This window comes from Gorilla gorilla, chromosome 11 (assembly GCF_029281585.2).
Source record: "Gorilla gorilla gorilla isolate KB3781 chromosome 11, NHGRI_mGorGor1-v2.1_pri, whole genome shotgun sequence".
NCBI classification, from domain to species: Eukaryota; Metazoa; Chordata; class Mammalia; order Primates; family Hominidae; genus Gorilla; species Gorilla gorilla.
This window is the reverse complement of record NC_073235.2, coordinates 35,502,162-35,517,744: the sequence shown is the minus strand read 5'-3', so window position 1 is coordinate 35,517,744 and position 15,583 is coordinate 35,502,162. Positions and strand designations below refer to the sequence as shown.

The following is a 15,583-nucleotide window of genomic DNA, read 5'->3' as shown; positions in this document are numbered from 1 at the left end:
TCTGTATGTCCCCCAGGAACAATAATTTCACATTTCCTAAGTTGGTGTACTGTTCATGAAAATTTTAGAGAACATAACCATTGTGAATGACACGAATTCACTATATGGTATGTGAGTGTATATATGTTGACATTAGCCTCATTTAGGAGTTTAGGAGACAAAGACATCAAGACTTATTGAAATTAAAAAGTTTGTCCAAGGCTAGGTGTGGTGGCTCAGGCCTGTAATCCCAGCACTTTGGGAGGCTGAGGAGGGTGGATCACCTGAGGTCAGGAGTTCGAGACCAGCCTGGCTAACCTGGTGAAACCCTGCCTCTACTAAAAATACAAAAATTAGCTGGCCATGGTGGTAGGTGCCTGTAATCCCAGCTACTCAGGAGGCTGAGGCAGGAGAATTGCTTGAACCTGGGAGGTGGAGGTTGCAGTGAGCTGAGATCGCACCACTGCACTCCAGCCTGGGTAACAGAGCGAGTCTCCATTTCCAAAAAAAAGGAAGTTTGTCTAAGATCATTTGCCAAACTGCTAAATAAATGTTAGACCTGAAATCTGGCTGTCACATTCCAAAGTCTTTTGGCTTTTCATTTACCACCCCAGTGGCTTTTCTTTGTTTTAATTAGCTATTGGGCTCTGATTATTACAGGATACTTCTACACACACACACACACACACACACGCACAGTCATGCACCTTATAAAGATGTGTGATGGTGGTCTCATAAGATTATACCATGTTTTTACTATACCTTTTTTATGTTTAGATATGTTTAGATACACAAATACTTGCCATTGTGTTACAGTTGCCTACAGTATTCAGTACAGTAACATGGTATATAGGATTCTAACCTAGGTGCCATATAGCCTGGGTGTGTAGTAGGCTGTACCATCTAGGTTTGTGTAAATACACTCTATGATGTTTACACAATGATGAAATCTCCTAAGGAATGTGTGACTGTGTATATGTGTATGTGTATGTGTGGATATATGTATGTGTGCATATATACATATGTATATGTATAAAATATAAGTGGCATATGCTGAGTGATGAATGAAAAACTATATACAGAAAAGTAAAATGAAGATAATTTTAAAACAGCTTGCTTCATCAACCTAAGTTAGTGTTTACTTACAGTCATCCCAAACCACAAAAGAGAATTAAAGGTACTTCTTTGTTTAGGAACAATATCTACAAACTTCATATTCCTTATCTTGGAAATGTAAGTCTGACAGGTGACCAAACCCTAAAAAATCAAAGCTATAAAAATGCTACCATGACCTGGACTTGTTTCCTGGCCTGTGGATGTACATCTTAAACTTGCCTGGCATTTATCTGAGCTGAACTCACACCTGCACATGGTATACAGTTACGCATGCTTGGGCCTGATTTCATAAAGAACTACAACCTTTCTAATCAACTATGCATTTATATATACAGAGATGACAGGAGAAATGAGATCCTGAAATCTGTACATAACAGGTTCACATGGATGAATTCACTGACTTTGTGGTCTAAAGTGATTTATATATACACACACGTATACACTGATACATATATATGTATAAATGTATACATATACATTAAGACATATTTTTACATAATTCGTAATTTGTTTTCAAAAAGTAACTTAAATATTTTTGGAACCTTCAAAGTACCTTGATGAACACAGTTTGAAAACGCTGTGGTTTTTTTTTTCTTCTTATGTTCTTCTTTTCTAAGTAGATTGTATGAGCTCCTTGAGGGTAAGAATGATACCTTTTGTGCTTCTGTATTTGCAAATAGATCTTAGTTTAATATTAAAATATAGAGAAGTCTCTTACCACTGATAATCCAGTTTTGTTCAGATGGTTGACAACCAGCTACATTAAAGCAAAGATTTCTGCAGCATTGTGTTTAGAATTAAATAGTGTAATGGAAGGATGTCACCTGGTTGTGGGGAGCAAGAGTCTCCATGCACAAAATGGATGCTTTTTTTTTAATATGGTAATCTCTTGATATTTCTTTTTCCCTTGAAAACAAGAGCTATTCATGAGGCTTAACTTAGTACTTCTCAACTTTGAAAAAGCTTCCAGAGACAAGGTTGAGTGAGGGGCTTCCAACAGTGAGTCAAGACAAAATAACTTTTTATGTCTGCCTCAAGGCCATAGTATGAATGCTGAACAGTGTTACAGAAAGGGACTGAGGGATCCTTAAAAGTTGTGTCATTATTGAGCTGAAAGAACTAATAGGTGTGAGCTTTGAATTCTGAAATCACTCTTATTTCAGTATTTTGTGATATTTTATATTCTTTTAATTAAATGGCTGCATGTCCAGTGACTTTAATGATCCTATCTTGAGGAGCTATGCCTTTCACAAATGAAGGTATCAAAATTGATGTATTTCTCCACAGTTTGCAGTATAGCTGAGTTTCATTGTGCAGATAAAATTGGATTAACCACATGACTCCACCTATGGCTTTGCTGGCTTAGTCACTTCTCCAACTGTGCAAAGGACAACTGCATTGAGAGATGGCAACCCAATGGCCTTGTTATTCCAGGGTTCAGTAAAAATATCTACTTCATTTTTTAAAATAAACCCCTCTCAGAATTTGTTTAGCAAACTCCCAGCCCCAGAAGAATGCACATGCAGGAGAATGATTCCAGCCTTTTCAGCCTCACACTCATGCTTATTTTTCAGTGGAGATTATTGAAAACAGTAATTCTTTCTTGCTTCAGGAAAAGCTGTCAGAGGAAGAGAGAAAACATAAGGAAGCTTTGGAAGATCTTCACATGGTGGTTGATGAGGATTCGAGGAGTGAAAGCAGCAGTACAGATGAGGGAAAAGAAAAGACCAAATTGCTGTTAGAGAGATTGAAAGCTCTAGAGGTAAGAAATGAAGCAATTTTTACACTCTTCAAGAAAAATAACAGTGTTCTGCTTCTTTTATTGGCACTGGTTTTGAGTGAGTATAAATCTTCCCTTTTGAGTTCTCCCAGACTAATATGATCTACGATTTCCTACTGAGATTTGTCTACAATGAGCAAAAAGTTAGCACTGAAAGGGTCTTGACCTAATGTTGTTTTAAAAGCAGTACATAGGGCAGTAATTGATTTTAACTTAAATTCAGCCCTCAAACTGGATTAGTTCCTAAAATTGCAAGCTCCTTGGGGGAAGAGGCTATGTGATATTTTACTTTGTTTTCCCCAGTAACTGGTAAAATGAATGAATGAATGAATGACTAAGCAAAATATTTAATAGTATGTAAAGATGATTGGACACACACACAGAGATTGTATAAGCAGTATAGTCATATCTTTAAAAAAAACGTGCAGGAATTAAATGTGTAAAGCATCTAACAGTGGAGCTGAAACTGGCTAAGGAGACTTAAGGAGATTTTTGGAGCACTGACATCCTCCAGATACCTCCAGACCGGGATATGATAACACCCGTCTGTTACTTCGTGGCATTCGACATTATTTCGAGTGTTAATTCATGAATTTTTATAGCAGTCATCAAAGACCATTCCAGTTACTAGTTCTTGATTGAAATGTCACATGCTTAAAGACTCAGCAAAGATTTTTTTTTCTATGAGTTCACTTACGTCCTTTCGATAAGCTTATAAAGGGCCTTCACCCAACATCTAAAAACGCAGTTCTACCATAGAGTCTACAGAATCCTGAAAACTCTACTAGCATAAAGGAAGAAGAGCTGGAGGCCGGGCACGGTGGCTCACGCCTGTAATCCCAGAACTTTAGGAGGCCGAGGCAGGCGGATCACGAGGTCAGGAGATGGAGACCATCCTAGTTAACAAGGTGAAACCCCGTCTCTACTGAAAATACAAAAAAATTAGCCAGGCATGGTGGCACGTGCCTGTAGTCCCAGTTACTCAGGAGGCTGAGGCAGGAGAATGGCATGAACCTGGGAGGCGGAGCTTGCAGTGAGCCAAGATTGCACCACTGCACTCCAGCCTGGGTGACAGACTCAAAACAAACAAACAAACAAACAAACAAAACAAAAAGACCTGGAGGGGCCTTGTTTTCTATGCTTGCTTTCTGCAATTCTACCTCAGATCTACCACATTGTCTATAATGAGCATATCCATTTTACACTAATTTCCTCGGTGATAATAAAGCAGAATGGTGAGATTATGCACTTTGAAGCTCAATTCTTGGGGTTTGATTTGAATCCCTGTTCGACTACTTTCTAGATTTGAAACCATCAAAGTTACTTAGGCTCCCCATGCCTCTGTTCCCTCAGCTGAAAGCATGGGGATAGTAATAGTAACTAGCCTTACAGGGAAGTAACGAGGATTACGTGTGTAATTATTTTTAAAATGATGCCTGGTGCATAGTCTCTTTCATTCATCCACACCAAACCTGCTCCTTTTCCTTGATTTTGTTCCTACTTACCTGGGCACAGTGATTAATAATATAAGGACTGTGAATGAAAGAGTTGGGCTACTCCACACAGGTGTGACCGAAGGCAGACAGGTAAGCAAGTAGCTTCAAACACAGAGCAGAACAAATATCAACTAAAGGAATCGCTAGCAACTCCCTCTGGGCAAAGAGCTAGGAATCACCCTTGTCTCCCCAAGGGTTCTCATTCTTTTGTCATTTTTTGAAGATAGTCACTATAAAAGATAGGAAAGCTTTCTCAAGGGAAACTGAGGTTCCTATTTGAGTTTTAAGAAACTCATAACTTTATCTTGAGGTTGAATTAACTAGATTCACAATAGGAAAGAGCTGATAATGCCATTTCTTACTCCCAGAGAACTGTGTACTTAAATTGTTAGTTTTTGTTTATGACTACAGAGAAAATTAATGTTAGTTCATGTTGTTGTTAGAGACAACATTGAAAAGGACATTTTACTTCATCAAGCTAAGAGGTCTTTAAAAAATGTATTTGGCAGCAAATGTTTCTTAAACTGTAGTGAGTAAAAGAGAAGCAGTATCTTTTTTCCTTCCACAGAGTTCTTTACACTTCGGGCAACAACTCTTGATTCCAGCGTTAGTTGAATGCAATAGATGATATCTGTAAGTGCCATTAAGACCCACTATTTTAATTCATAAAACTATTTTATTTTTTAAATTTCCTGTAGTCATAGTGTCACTGCTTGTTTCCTAAAATTCTTTGTTCAATATTAAATGAACTTTCTCCTTGCCTTCACATCTTACTATCTTCTACTTGAACAGGTAATAAGAAGATTATTTCATTTTATAATAAAGTATGTAAAATAAGAAATACAAATATATAAGTTTGTAAATATATATAAATATATCTTCTTATATAATATATAGATATCATTTTGTCATACATGTAATTCAATTTTCATATGAATTTTATATGCTACTTAATTTTTTTTATTTTAAAATATTTGCTCCATATTCTCAGTGTCTAGGATCTTTGCATGGGTTAAACATTGTTGTAGGAAAATAGAGAACTGATTTTGACAGACTGCAGTCAGAGCTGGTCACAGACCCCGTGTGGATTTTTATGCTTTAATGAAATGCTCCCCTGGAAGATTGCAGGGGAATTAATTATAATGTGTCAAAAATTACTTTGGAAAAATTTGATATACAACAAGATTTTAAAAAAACAAAGAATATTTTCTAATAGCATATTTTTGGAAGGCAGCTAGGCTCACCAATATACCACCAGCACCCCATCAGCATATTTTTGAAATGACCATATTTGTATGCCCTAATCTCTTGGCCCCTGGTGTTGTGGATCACAGAAAGCAATGATTTTCAGGGTGGTGGAAAGCAGTCTTCTTTAATTCCTGCTCCCCCAAGAGGTTCTAAGAAGATGTGGAAAATGAAATGTAGAGATGACTTCTATATTCCGTTCTTGATTACTGTGACAGTAATATTCAAAAACAACTTGAGGAGCCCCTGACTTTGAAAATTAAGTCAATATTGTCTAAGCAAATCACCCCCCAGCCGCCACCCCTGTATTATTCCCTCTTGTGACCATTTCTGGGGCAAGTTCCGACTCACATTCATCAATCAATTCCTCTTTCTTCTCCACACACCAACCTCTTATGAAACAGAGCCCCCTTTACTTGATTTTTCCAAAATCCAACCCTAGGAAGGATATGGGGTCATGGCAGAGTATTCTGGAGGCTAAAGGCCTTCAACTCTGTCTTTTGATAGTTCTGTTTCCTCCCAGTCCTTTGGTTGCAGGGCATTTCGCAGTAGCCTTTCTCCTCAGTTCCCAGATCCCGCCTTAGAACGTGGCCAGCTCTGTCCCACTTACTCTCCTCTCCCTCAGACACCTTCTCCCACAGCCAAGTTCTGTCTTTTAATTTGCAGAGCTGTCTAGGTCTCTGCATGCCATGTCATGGGCTCATTCCATATCATCCGCCTGCTCAGCAAAATATTGTGCTAATTAAGACCTTTACCTTCCTAAAAACGCCTCCAGTGCCAACAGTCAAAATTATAAAAATTATAATTATACACACTCTCTCTCTCTTTTTAGCCTTATTTTCTCTACTGAGTATGTTGGTTTCAGCTGTTGCCAGCTTTTCATGGTGAAGAGTAGACTGTTTACCCTCACTACCCAGCCACTGCTTCCCCTGGGCTTAAATTGTAATTTGTGTTTAGGGTCCTGGTACCTGGAGGAGAAATCATTTGGTATACATTGGTGTCATAGGGCACACATGGACAATCTGGATGCCACTTGCACATTTTATGTAACTTCTCAGTGCCTGACTGTAGCATTTTCTATGTTTTTTAAAAGTTTGGGTTTTCAAGGCTGCTGTTTCAGAGACTGCTTACTTGACTCAGAACAAAGCTCACCATTCTCAACAGCACTGCCATGTCTCAGGTCCCTTCTACGAAAGGATCACTCCTTTCTACGACCCCACCAGAAGCCACTGATTCAAGGGATCTTCCCAGACCTGCCCTCCAGGATCCACTGGCTTCATCTGGAGTCTTCCCTGTTCCCTACTCCTGGGCATTTGCCCCACTTAGGCCCCAGATTTGCTCATGGCATGTTCCTTGAAAGACATGATTTGTTTGTCTGCAGGCCCCGCTCCTGACACTCCCACGTGGCCCTTCTCTCCACTCAGGGACCAACTGCACACCTGACTAAAAGTGAAGCTGGACGTTCCCTTGGCTCACTCCCAACTCCCATGGCATCTCTGATACTCAGCTTCTAGCCAGGGGGAGAACAGGCCCGCCACCACCTGAGAGTCCTAAGCCTAAAAGCATGTGCTGATGACTTAGCTAGATAGCCTCAAGGTTGAAAGAACTTGGCCGCTTCTAGGAATGATTTATTTTGTGCAGAAAAATATGGCAATTAAATGTGTTAAGGTGAATAACAGCTTTTTCTACTCAATTATACCTTTCCATGAAAGGATGACAATTACAGTGCTGTGCATAAGCATTTTGTTAATCATTAATTCCTATTTAAAATTAGGTAGTTCAAAATAGACAAACCTGGCTGTGCATCACAATTACCTGTAGAACTGGTAGTCGATAGATATATATTAAATATCTTCTATGGGCCAAACGTGTTCTTTGCACAGGGATTAGATCAGTTTTTTTGGTCCCCACCCCAGTAGGCAGACACAGGAAGCATATACTTAAATCAAATAATAAATAAGCAAACAAATAGGCAACTATATGCCTGTAAATAAGAAAAGTTTGTTGAGGTAGTAGCAGAGAGAATGCGAGCTAGGGATAGGAGAGGTATTTACTTGAGAAGACCTCTGACATCAGCCATTTGTGTGTAATATAAAAAATAAAAAGGAGACAGCAGTGTGAAGATCGGAGGAAGAACATTGCAAGAGGAGGCAGCTGCAAAGGTGAAAGGCCACCTGAAGATGCTGGAAAGCTTGGCAAGCCCAAGGAACAGAAATAAGAAGTCTGTCCTGGGACACAAGGTACAAGATTTAAAAAATGGAAGAAGATGAGTTCAGAGAGGTAGACAAGGGCCAGACCTGGTTAAGCCATATAGGCCATGGTCACAATAAAGACTCTGAAAATGATATAAATGTAAAAGGAAGCCATTTAGAGAATTTTAAACTGGGAAGAAGCAATGATGTAACTTCTCATTTATAAAGACAAATCCTTCTGCTTTGTGGGCTAATAGTGGGACATAGGAGGGGCAGGGAGACCAGGTAGAAGGTATTTTTTGTTGTTGTTTTTAGATTCAAACAAACAATACTAGTAGACTAGTCTAGGGTAGGTGCCTAGGACTAATAGGGAATGATAATCATACCATATTAATGTTATTGGACTAGAGGGAGGTAATGGGAATAATAATAACCATGTTGGCAAGCCTTCCTATAAGGCTTACTATATCCCAAACACTGTTCTGATTACCATTTATGTTTATATATGCTATTTTCATGTTCGTAACCCTGTGGGTTATGGTAGTATGGGGACTAGCGGGAGCCCTTGGCTGCCTAGAGGTTCACAGAAAATCATTGACATAAGGCCAACTGATTGGTAGGAGAAAAGACGTACACATTTATTTTCAATGTGTATACATAGGAGCCTTCAGAACGGGGACTCAAAGACACAGGAGAAATTGTCCATTTTTATGCTTACGTTCAACGGAGTATAGAGAGCCGTGTAGAAAGATGACTGTACAAAAAAAGAGTATGATCTAATGGTAATAGACTGAGTGGGGAAACCCTGTGAGGCCTGCCTGTCTAGATTCTTCTTGGCCTCTGCTTGCAGCATTCCTTCCTTCTGGGTGTGGGGCAGATATCCTCTTCTAGGATAGGGGTCTTATGACCTATAGCAAACAAGGCAGGTCAGATAATTTCCTTATGGTCAGATTTTACATAGAAAAGCAGAAGGAAAATTAGAGTAATATTTTTTAGGTTTTATGTCTAGCTTTCTGGTTTCTTTGACCTGCCTTGGGGAAGAGGGATTCTAGTTTCTATGACTAGACTAGGGGAAAATGAAGCTGGGAGACAGGAGGACAAGAAGATCAGAGAAAAACTTTGGCTTTTGAGGCTTTCATTTGGGGATATTTTTTCTGAGCCCCAACAGTAGTTAGCACTATTATCCCCATTTTACAGATGAGGAAACTGAGCTCCAGAAGGTTGTAAATTTTGCCCAAGGTCATGTAGTCAGTGAGAGAGTCAGAATTTGAACTCCCAATGTATGGCTCCACTATACTATGCTAGTAAGAAATAGCCAGATAATATATTTCAGAAGTAAGGTCTATTAGGAATTACGGATCCATTGGATGTGGAATACAAGGAAAAAAGTGAGAAGGATAACTTCTAGTTTTTTGGTTTTAGCAACTGAGTGTAAGGTTGTACCAAATTCCTGAGAGAGGCAAGCCTTGGAGGAAAGGTGACTTAGCAAAATTAGCATGCAATTGTCTGTTGGTTTTTGCCCGCGTTAAGTTGAGATGCCTATTAAGCATTCAAGTGATGATGTTCTATGGGCAGGTGGAAATACAAAGTTCAGGTCAGGGCTAGAGATATGGATTTGAGAGTCATCAGCATACAGATGACACTCAGCCTTGTGGGACTAATTAAAGTCCCATCAGAAGTAACTCTAAATGGACAAGAAGAGGGCAGAGGACAGAGTTCTAAGGTTCCCCATTTTTCGAGGTCTGGCAGAGGAAGAGGAGCCAGCATCTGAGCCTGGGGAGAGTATCTGGTGTGGTAGGAGGAAAATGGAAGGTGAAGTGTTGTAGTAGCCTAAAGAAGAAAGTGCTCCAAGGGTATCCTTGTTGAGTGCTGCTAAGAGCACCAACAAGATGGATCACAGAATCCTTCCTCGGCTCTGGCAAGGCATGGTCAGCTATGACCTCGGTAACAGCAGTTTCTGATGGGAATGGGCGTGGAGGAAAACATGTGGAGACATGTATAGACAGGCCTGAAGTGGGTCAGACATGGAGAGAGTCAAAACTGAAGAGAAATAGGGTACAAGAGAAACTCTTCAAAAGGCAGCTGATGGTATGGCATGTTCGTGTGCCAATGGCCGTGTTCTAGTGGAGAGGGTGAAATCAATGATGCAGGAGAGAGAAGTATGAATGCAAGAATGAGATCTGCAAGCAGGCTAGGGGGACGAAACCACAGAAGAAATAGAGCTTTTTAAAAACTCAGATGTCTAGAATGTAACCCAGGAAATCCCAGCTCTTTTAAGTCTACAATGGAAACTGACCATCTGTATTTTTCTGAAACTGTGGATTATTCAGATGCAGAGCCAGGATTGAGAACCACAGAAACCACTTTTAGAGTGACATTTAAAGCTATCAAAACAACTTAGGTCCAGTTCTGTACTAAACCCAACAAGCTTTCACTGGTCATTTTAAAAATTGTAAATTCGTAATTTATAATTAGATATATTTATGGCATGCAGAGTGATGTTATGATTGATAATACAACATGTAATAATTACATCAAGCTAGTTAACATATCCATCACCTCATACTTAACATTTTTTGTGGTGAGAACATTTGAAATGGACTCTTAGCAATTTTGAGATGTGTAATACTCTATTATCAACAGATTTTGTACACTTTGACCACCCTGTCTGCATTCTCACACCCCCATAGCCTCTGTAACCGCCATTCTACTCTCTGCTTTCATTGATCTTATTTATGTGGCCAACAAACATTTGAAAAAAAGCTCATCATCACTGATCATTAGAGAAACGCAAATCAAAACCACAGTGAGATGTCATCTCAAGCCAGTTAGAATGTTGATCATTAAAAAGTCAGGAAACAACAGATGCTGGCAAGGATGTGGAGAAGTAGGAATGCCTTTACACTGTTGTTGGGAGTGTAAATTAGTTCAATCATTGTGGAAGACAGTGTGGCGATTCCTCAAGGATCTAGAAGCAGAAATACCATTTGACCCAGCAATCTCATTACTGGATATATACCCAAAGGATTATAAATCGTGCTACTATAAAGACACATGCACATGTATGTTTACTACAGCACTATTTACAATAGCAAAGACTTGGAACCAACCCAAATGCCCATCAATGATAAACTGGATAAAGAAAATGTGGCACATATACACCATAGAATACTATGCAGCCATAAAAAAGAATGAATTCATGTCCTTTCAGAGATGGATGAAGCTGATCTTAACCACCTTGTAATTTAACCTTTCTGCGCCCCTGCCTCCCCTTAAGTAGAACTTTCCCTGGGTCTTCAGACTTAGATCCAGAGGCCCTTCCCACATGTGCCCAGTGCCACAAGCCTTGAAGCCTGGGGAAAGGTCATCATCCAAAGTGCTCTTCAGTGGCTTCATGCCACCTTTGAGGGCTCCCCTGACATGGCCACGGATATGTCCAAGTTTGGCTTTGTCTCCTTGCCAGTGAGAGGAACGGGCTATTTTCTTTCCCTTTCTAATTGGCTTTAAGTTCTTACCTTGTTCTTCTTACTTTTATCCTCTCCTATCTTAAGGCAATGTAAAAGAAAATTAAGGCAGCATGCCAGTGGTATTCTGAATAGAAATTCATAATTGTTTCCTTCTAATCTTTAGATTCTATGACAGTTTGCTGACAGGTAACACCAGACATCCCTGTCTTAAAGTATCTGGCATTTATCTTTCTCTTGATTGTTTTACATCCAACTGTGGGTCACCTAGCAACATCACTAAGCTAGGATTTGAGACAAAAACTACTCTTTGGTAAAGGGGCTTGAAGTTTTTAGAAAAATTCCATTCTATGTCATTATGTAACTTTGTACTAGCAATTTTCTGATTATAAAAGTAGTAAATAGTCACATTACAGAAAATTGGAAAAATCATAAGAAAATAATTGTAATTACACTAATCAGAAATGGCTGGAATTGGCATTTCAGCATATGTATTTCTAGTCTTTTTGTTATTATTGTACCTAATCAAATTAGGATATATGAAATATCACCGTATACAGTTAAGTAGACTGCTGTTGCATGCAGTATATCAAAACTGTTTCTCCATATTATTCAATACTTTTCAAAAATATGATGCAGTGGCTATGTAGAAATTTATTCAATGGATACTGAGTGCCATTTATTTAATCCTTACTGTTGGCTGCTTACCTTGTTCACAGTATTTCAATATTATAATGTTCTTATGAGCATCCTGGTGCCTAAGTCTTTATACATATATATTGTGATAGAATATTTAAAGCATACCATTATCTTTTAAAGCAGTCACGTCCATAGACAGTTAGATTTGTTATTTAAGAACCAAAATCAAGAATCCCAGAAATGAAGCTGATGGAGGCAGCACAGTTAGGCAAAGAGCACCCAACCCACACGCTCCAAGGGGCCACCATTGTCACTCAGTATAGGATACAATATTGAGAGGGTCCGTGGGCTGCTGAAACAATTTCAAAGACCTAAAATCTTGGGAAAACTTTATACTGTGGGAAATCTTAGTATTCGTTCAAGGTATTATATTTGTGATTACTCTTTCAGTTGCAAGTCATAGAGACACTACTCAAACTGACTTAACTAAAAGGAAGGATGGCTATATAACTGGACAATCAGCTGTAACAAGACATGGATGAACGCAAGGGTTCAGACAATGTCAGAAAGCTTTCTCCAACTCTCAGTTCTGCTTTCATTTGAGCTAGTTCCTCTCTCAGGCAGGCCTTTTCTATGTGATGGCACCAAATCAGCAGCACCGTGAAAAGGCCATGTCTCTTTCCTAGTCATCCCATCAAAGCTCCTACAGTCCAGAGAGAGGGATCTCATTGGCTTGACTTCAGTTGTAGGCCCACCTCTTGGCCTCTGGAGGGTGGAGCATTTCAACCAGCAGTTCCATCAATTCCATCAAAGATTTGGCAAAATTATTGTGTTTTAGTTATTTAAATGTCAGAATTAACTTTAATACCACCCAGAAAGAATGTTACTGCTTAGATATTGTTTTTTTCCCCTTCTGTGGCATATTATCTTTCTTTCTCTCTTCTCTCTCTCTCTCTCTCTGTCTACCTGTCTGTCTTCTCTCTAGCACACCTTCCTCTCCCTCCTTTGGCATTTCTAGGCCTGGCCTCCTGTTGGATGCTGGAATTACAAAGAGATACAGAGCATCTTTTCTGCCCTTGAGATACTCACATTGTTGGAAAGAAGACAAAAATATAATAATTAAAAATATACTAATTAATTAAGGTAATAAAAATAAAGCACATTAAAATTTTAGAAAAATGTAAGGAGTGTACAAGGCCCAGTGGAGCACCAAGACAGAAGTATCTAACTGAATTAGTTTTGGAGAAAGCAAAGAGATAAAGAAGTTGCATTTGAACTGTGAGTCTTTGAGGCTTTATGCCAGTTCTCCAGGCAAAGATGGTAAAATGAAGAGCAGAGGGAATTGCCTAGACAAAAGCAGAAAAGCCTGAAACAGCCTCAAGGAGCCCTCAGAACATGGGCCTGTCAAGGGCCAGGGGACCTATGGCCAGAGATGAGGCCGAATGGCTTGGCCTGTTTATATGTGCAAGTGCCATTTATTTAATCCTCACTGTTGGTTACTTAGCTTGTTCACACTCTTTGGATAGATAGATAGTGCATGGAACTACCTATCTATCCAACACATCAGTATGAAGAGCTAACAACATTTATGTTTAAAACTCATGCAGTTGCCTCGGCAAGCCTCTAATCAGTTTAGAGGTGTTCTTAACTAATAGCCTCTTCACTTTCCACAGTGAAGCTCCTCGTGGTGCTTCAAGCCATCTGTAGAGCATCAAATCACATGCCCAAACAAACACGCCAAGTGGCGCTGCAAACCATCCTGAGCTATGGAGAGAATATTTATGACTTTAAAGTGAATGCCCCCAGTGACTTCAGAAGAAACGCCTTTGGAGTGTAGAAAAATACGTGCATTCCATAAATTGAAGTTCTACCATCATCAAAAGCCTTTGATCAGTGCTTGTTTTCTTGTTGCCTGTCTCTCACTATTGATGTGAGGAAGCTGAACTTGTCTGCGATTTAGGTTTCTCAGTAATAGGCAGCCAAAGATTCCTCTTACCTTGGGTTTTGTTAGCATCTCCATTGCTGTTTTACAGCAGCCCTTTTGGCCTTCCAACTCCTGGAAGCTTGTTCAATCAAGACATAACCTTTTATCAGTTATGACCAACTGCTGAGAGAAAGAAAAAAACATTCTCAGTGTGAGGTAAGCCAAGGTGTGGGGGGGTTCTGTGACTGCCCTGCATTGCCAGGGCCAGATTTAGGTAGAAGCTTATTAGAAATACCTTAGATGATAGAAAAAGACAATATGTCAAGAATTAATCTGCATAAATATGTTACTTTGCATGGCTCAGATTTGTGTGGGAGCTTCTAAGAAAACCCCAGATCTCAGAGAAGGCCAATGCATCAAGGACTAATCTCCATAAATATTCTAAGAGCTATCAAAGAAGAAAAATGAACTATAGGGGCAACATTAAATGTGCCCAGAGATAATTAGAACAAAGTGTTGTTAATTGTGTGTTGGTTTAATGTTATGTAGCCATGGCCTTGTTTTTTTTTCACAGAGCATAAATTTTGATGTCAGAAACTGAAAGCTGGCTGGCTTGATTCATCAAAAGGACTCAATTTGCTTAGTTATAGCCAATTAAGCATTTTAATCCTTACTGTACAAAGTAAGTTAAAGCCTAGTATATCATGAGTAGAATTGGAAAACAAAACCCCAAATCTTGTTTGTTTGTTTTTCTGTTTAGTGAGTCCCTGGGTTGTTTTAGATGTGATGCTTCAAAGTAACTTACTGAAGTGTCATGAATAAAAATTACACAAGTTGTGATTCAAAAAGCAATATGATTGATGAGCAGTCCCCAGAACAGAACCACAGCATTCTATTAACTCTAATAGTTTGCCAGGAGAAAATGTTACATAGCCTTGGGGGAAAAACTGTGGCTCTAGAATGGGGTCCAGAAAAATGCCCTTGTTATATAGGTATTGGCTTGACATGCTGAGTCAGGAAAACGATCGCCCTGAAACTATGAAATGCTGTAAAATATCCATGTAGTCTGATTTCTGATAGCAACCTTTTGAGGGTGATCTAATTCATTAGCATTCAAATGAGCTCCAACCCTAGAGCCTCACTACATAGGGAGTGGGAAATATGCAGTTTTACTTTATAACCAAAGCAGTGTGACCCAAGTCCGATAAAGGACCAGAGATTTAAGATGTGGATGTGGGAGGAGAGATTATAAACACCAGCTGTCATGGTGTAAGAGTCTCTACAGTCTTAGTTTTGGTAATTACTCCTGTTTCAGAAATATCTGAAATACATCTTTAATTTATGAATTGAACTTTCTAGATTTAAACATCTTTGGCTGCTTAATAGCATTTTTGCCTTTGGAATTGGAACGCCTTAGTTACAGCACACCCAGGGCAGGCTCAGCCTCCCTTTCAGAGTCAGTAAGTGCTGCTGCTCAGCTGTCACGGTGGACAGGGGCCCCTCTAGAAAGCAGGTTTGACTGTGTTTCTAAAGAACATACAGCTTGTAACATGTGTCTGTGGTTTGTTTTGAGAGAACAGCATCTCAACCCAGCAAAGTAAAGAAGAAATATTTTTAAGAACAGAGCAAGGAACATGAGCAGTTGGAAATTTTGCATCATTTTTCCCAAGATAGAGTCTTTTCCCTTACCTTTGTCTCATTTGTAATCATATCCACAAGACCTTTCTTAGAAACAGGAAAAATACCTT

The 15,583-nt window shown here is 39.3% G+C and overlaps 1 protein-coding gene across 7 annotated transcripts in view; it reads left to right on the top strand.

Annotated features, from left to right (window-relative positions):
- The window catches only part of NCKAP5 (NCK associated protein 5), a 990,571-nt gene that overhangs the window by 698,753 nt on the left and 276,235 nt on the right, over positions 1-15,583 (top strand). For all 7 annotated transcript variants that reach the window (XM_063694774.1, XM_063694773.1, XM_063694772.1 and 4 more), the window contains one exon: positions 2,708-2,857. In XM_063694774.1, coding sequence (XP_063550844.1) covers positions 2,708-2,857 — 150 coding nt within the window. The remainder of the gene's footprint in view (positions 1-2,707; positions 2,858-15,583) is intronic.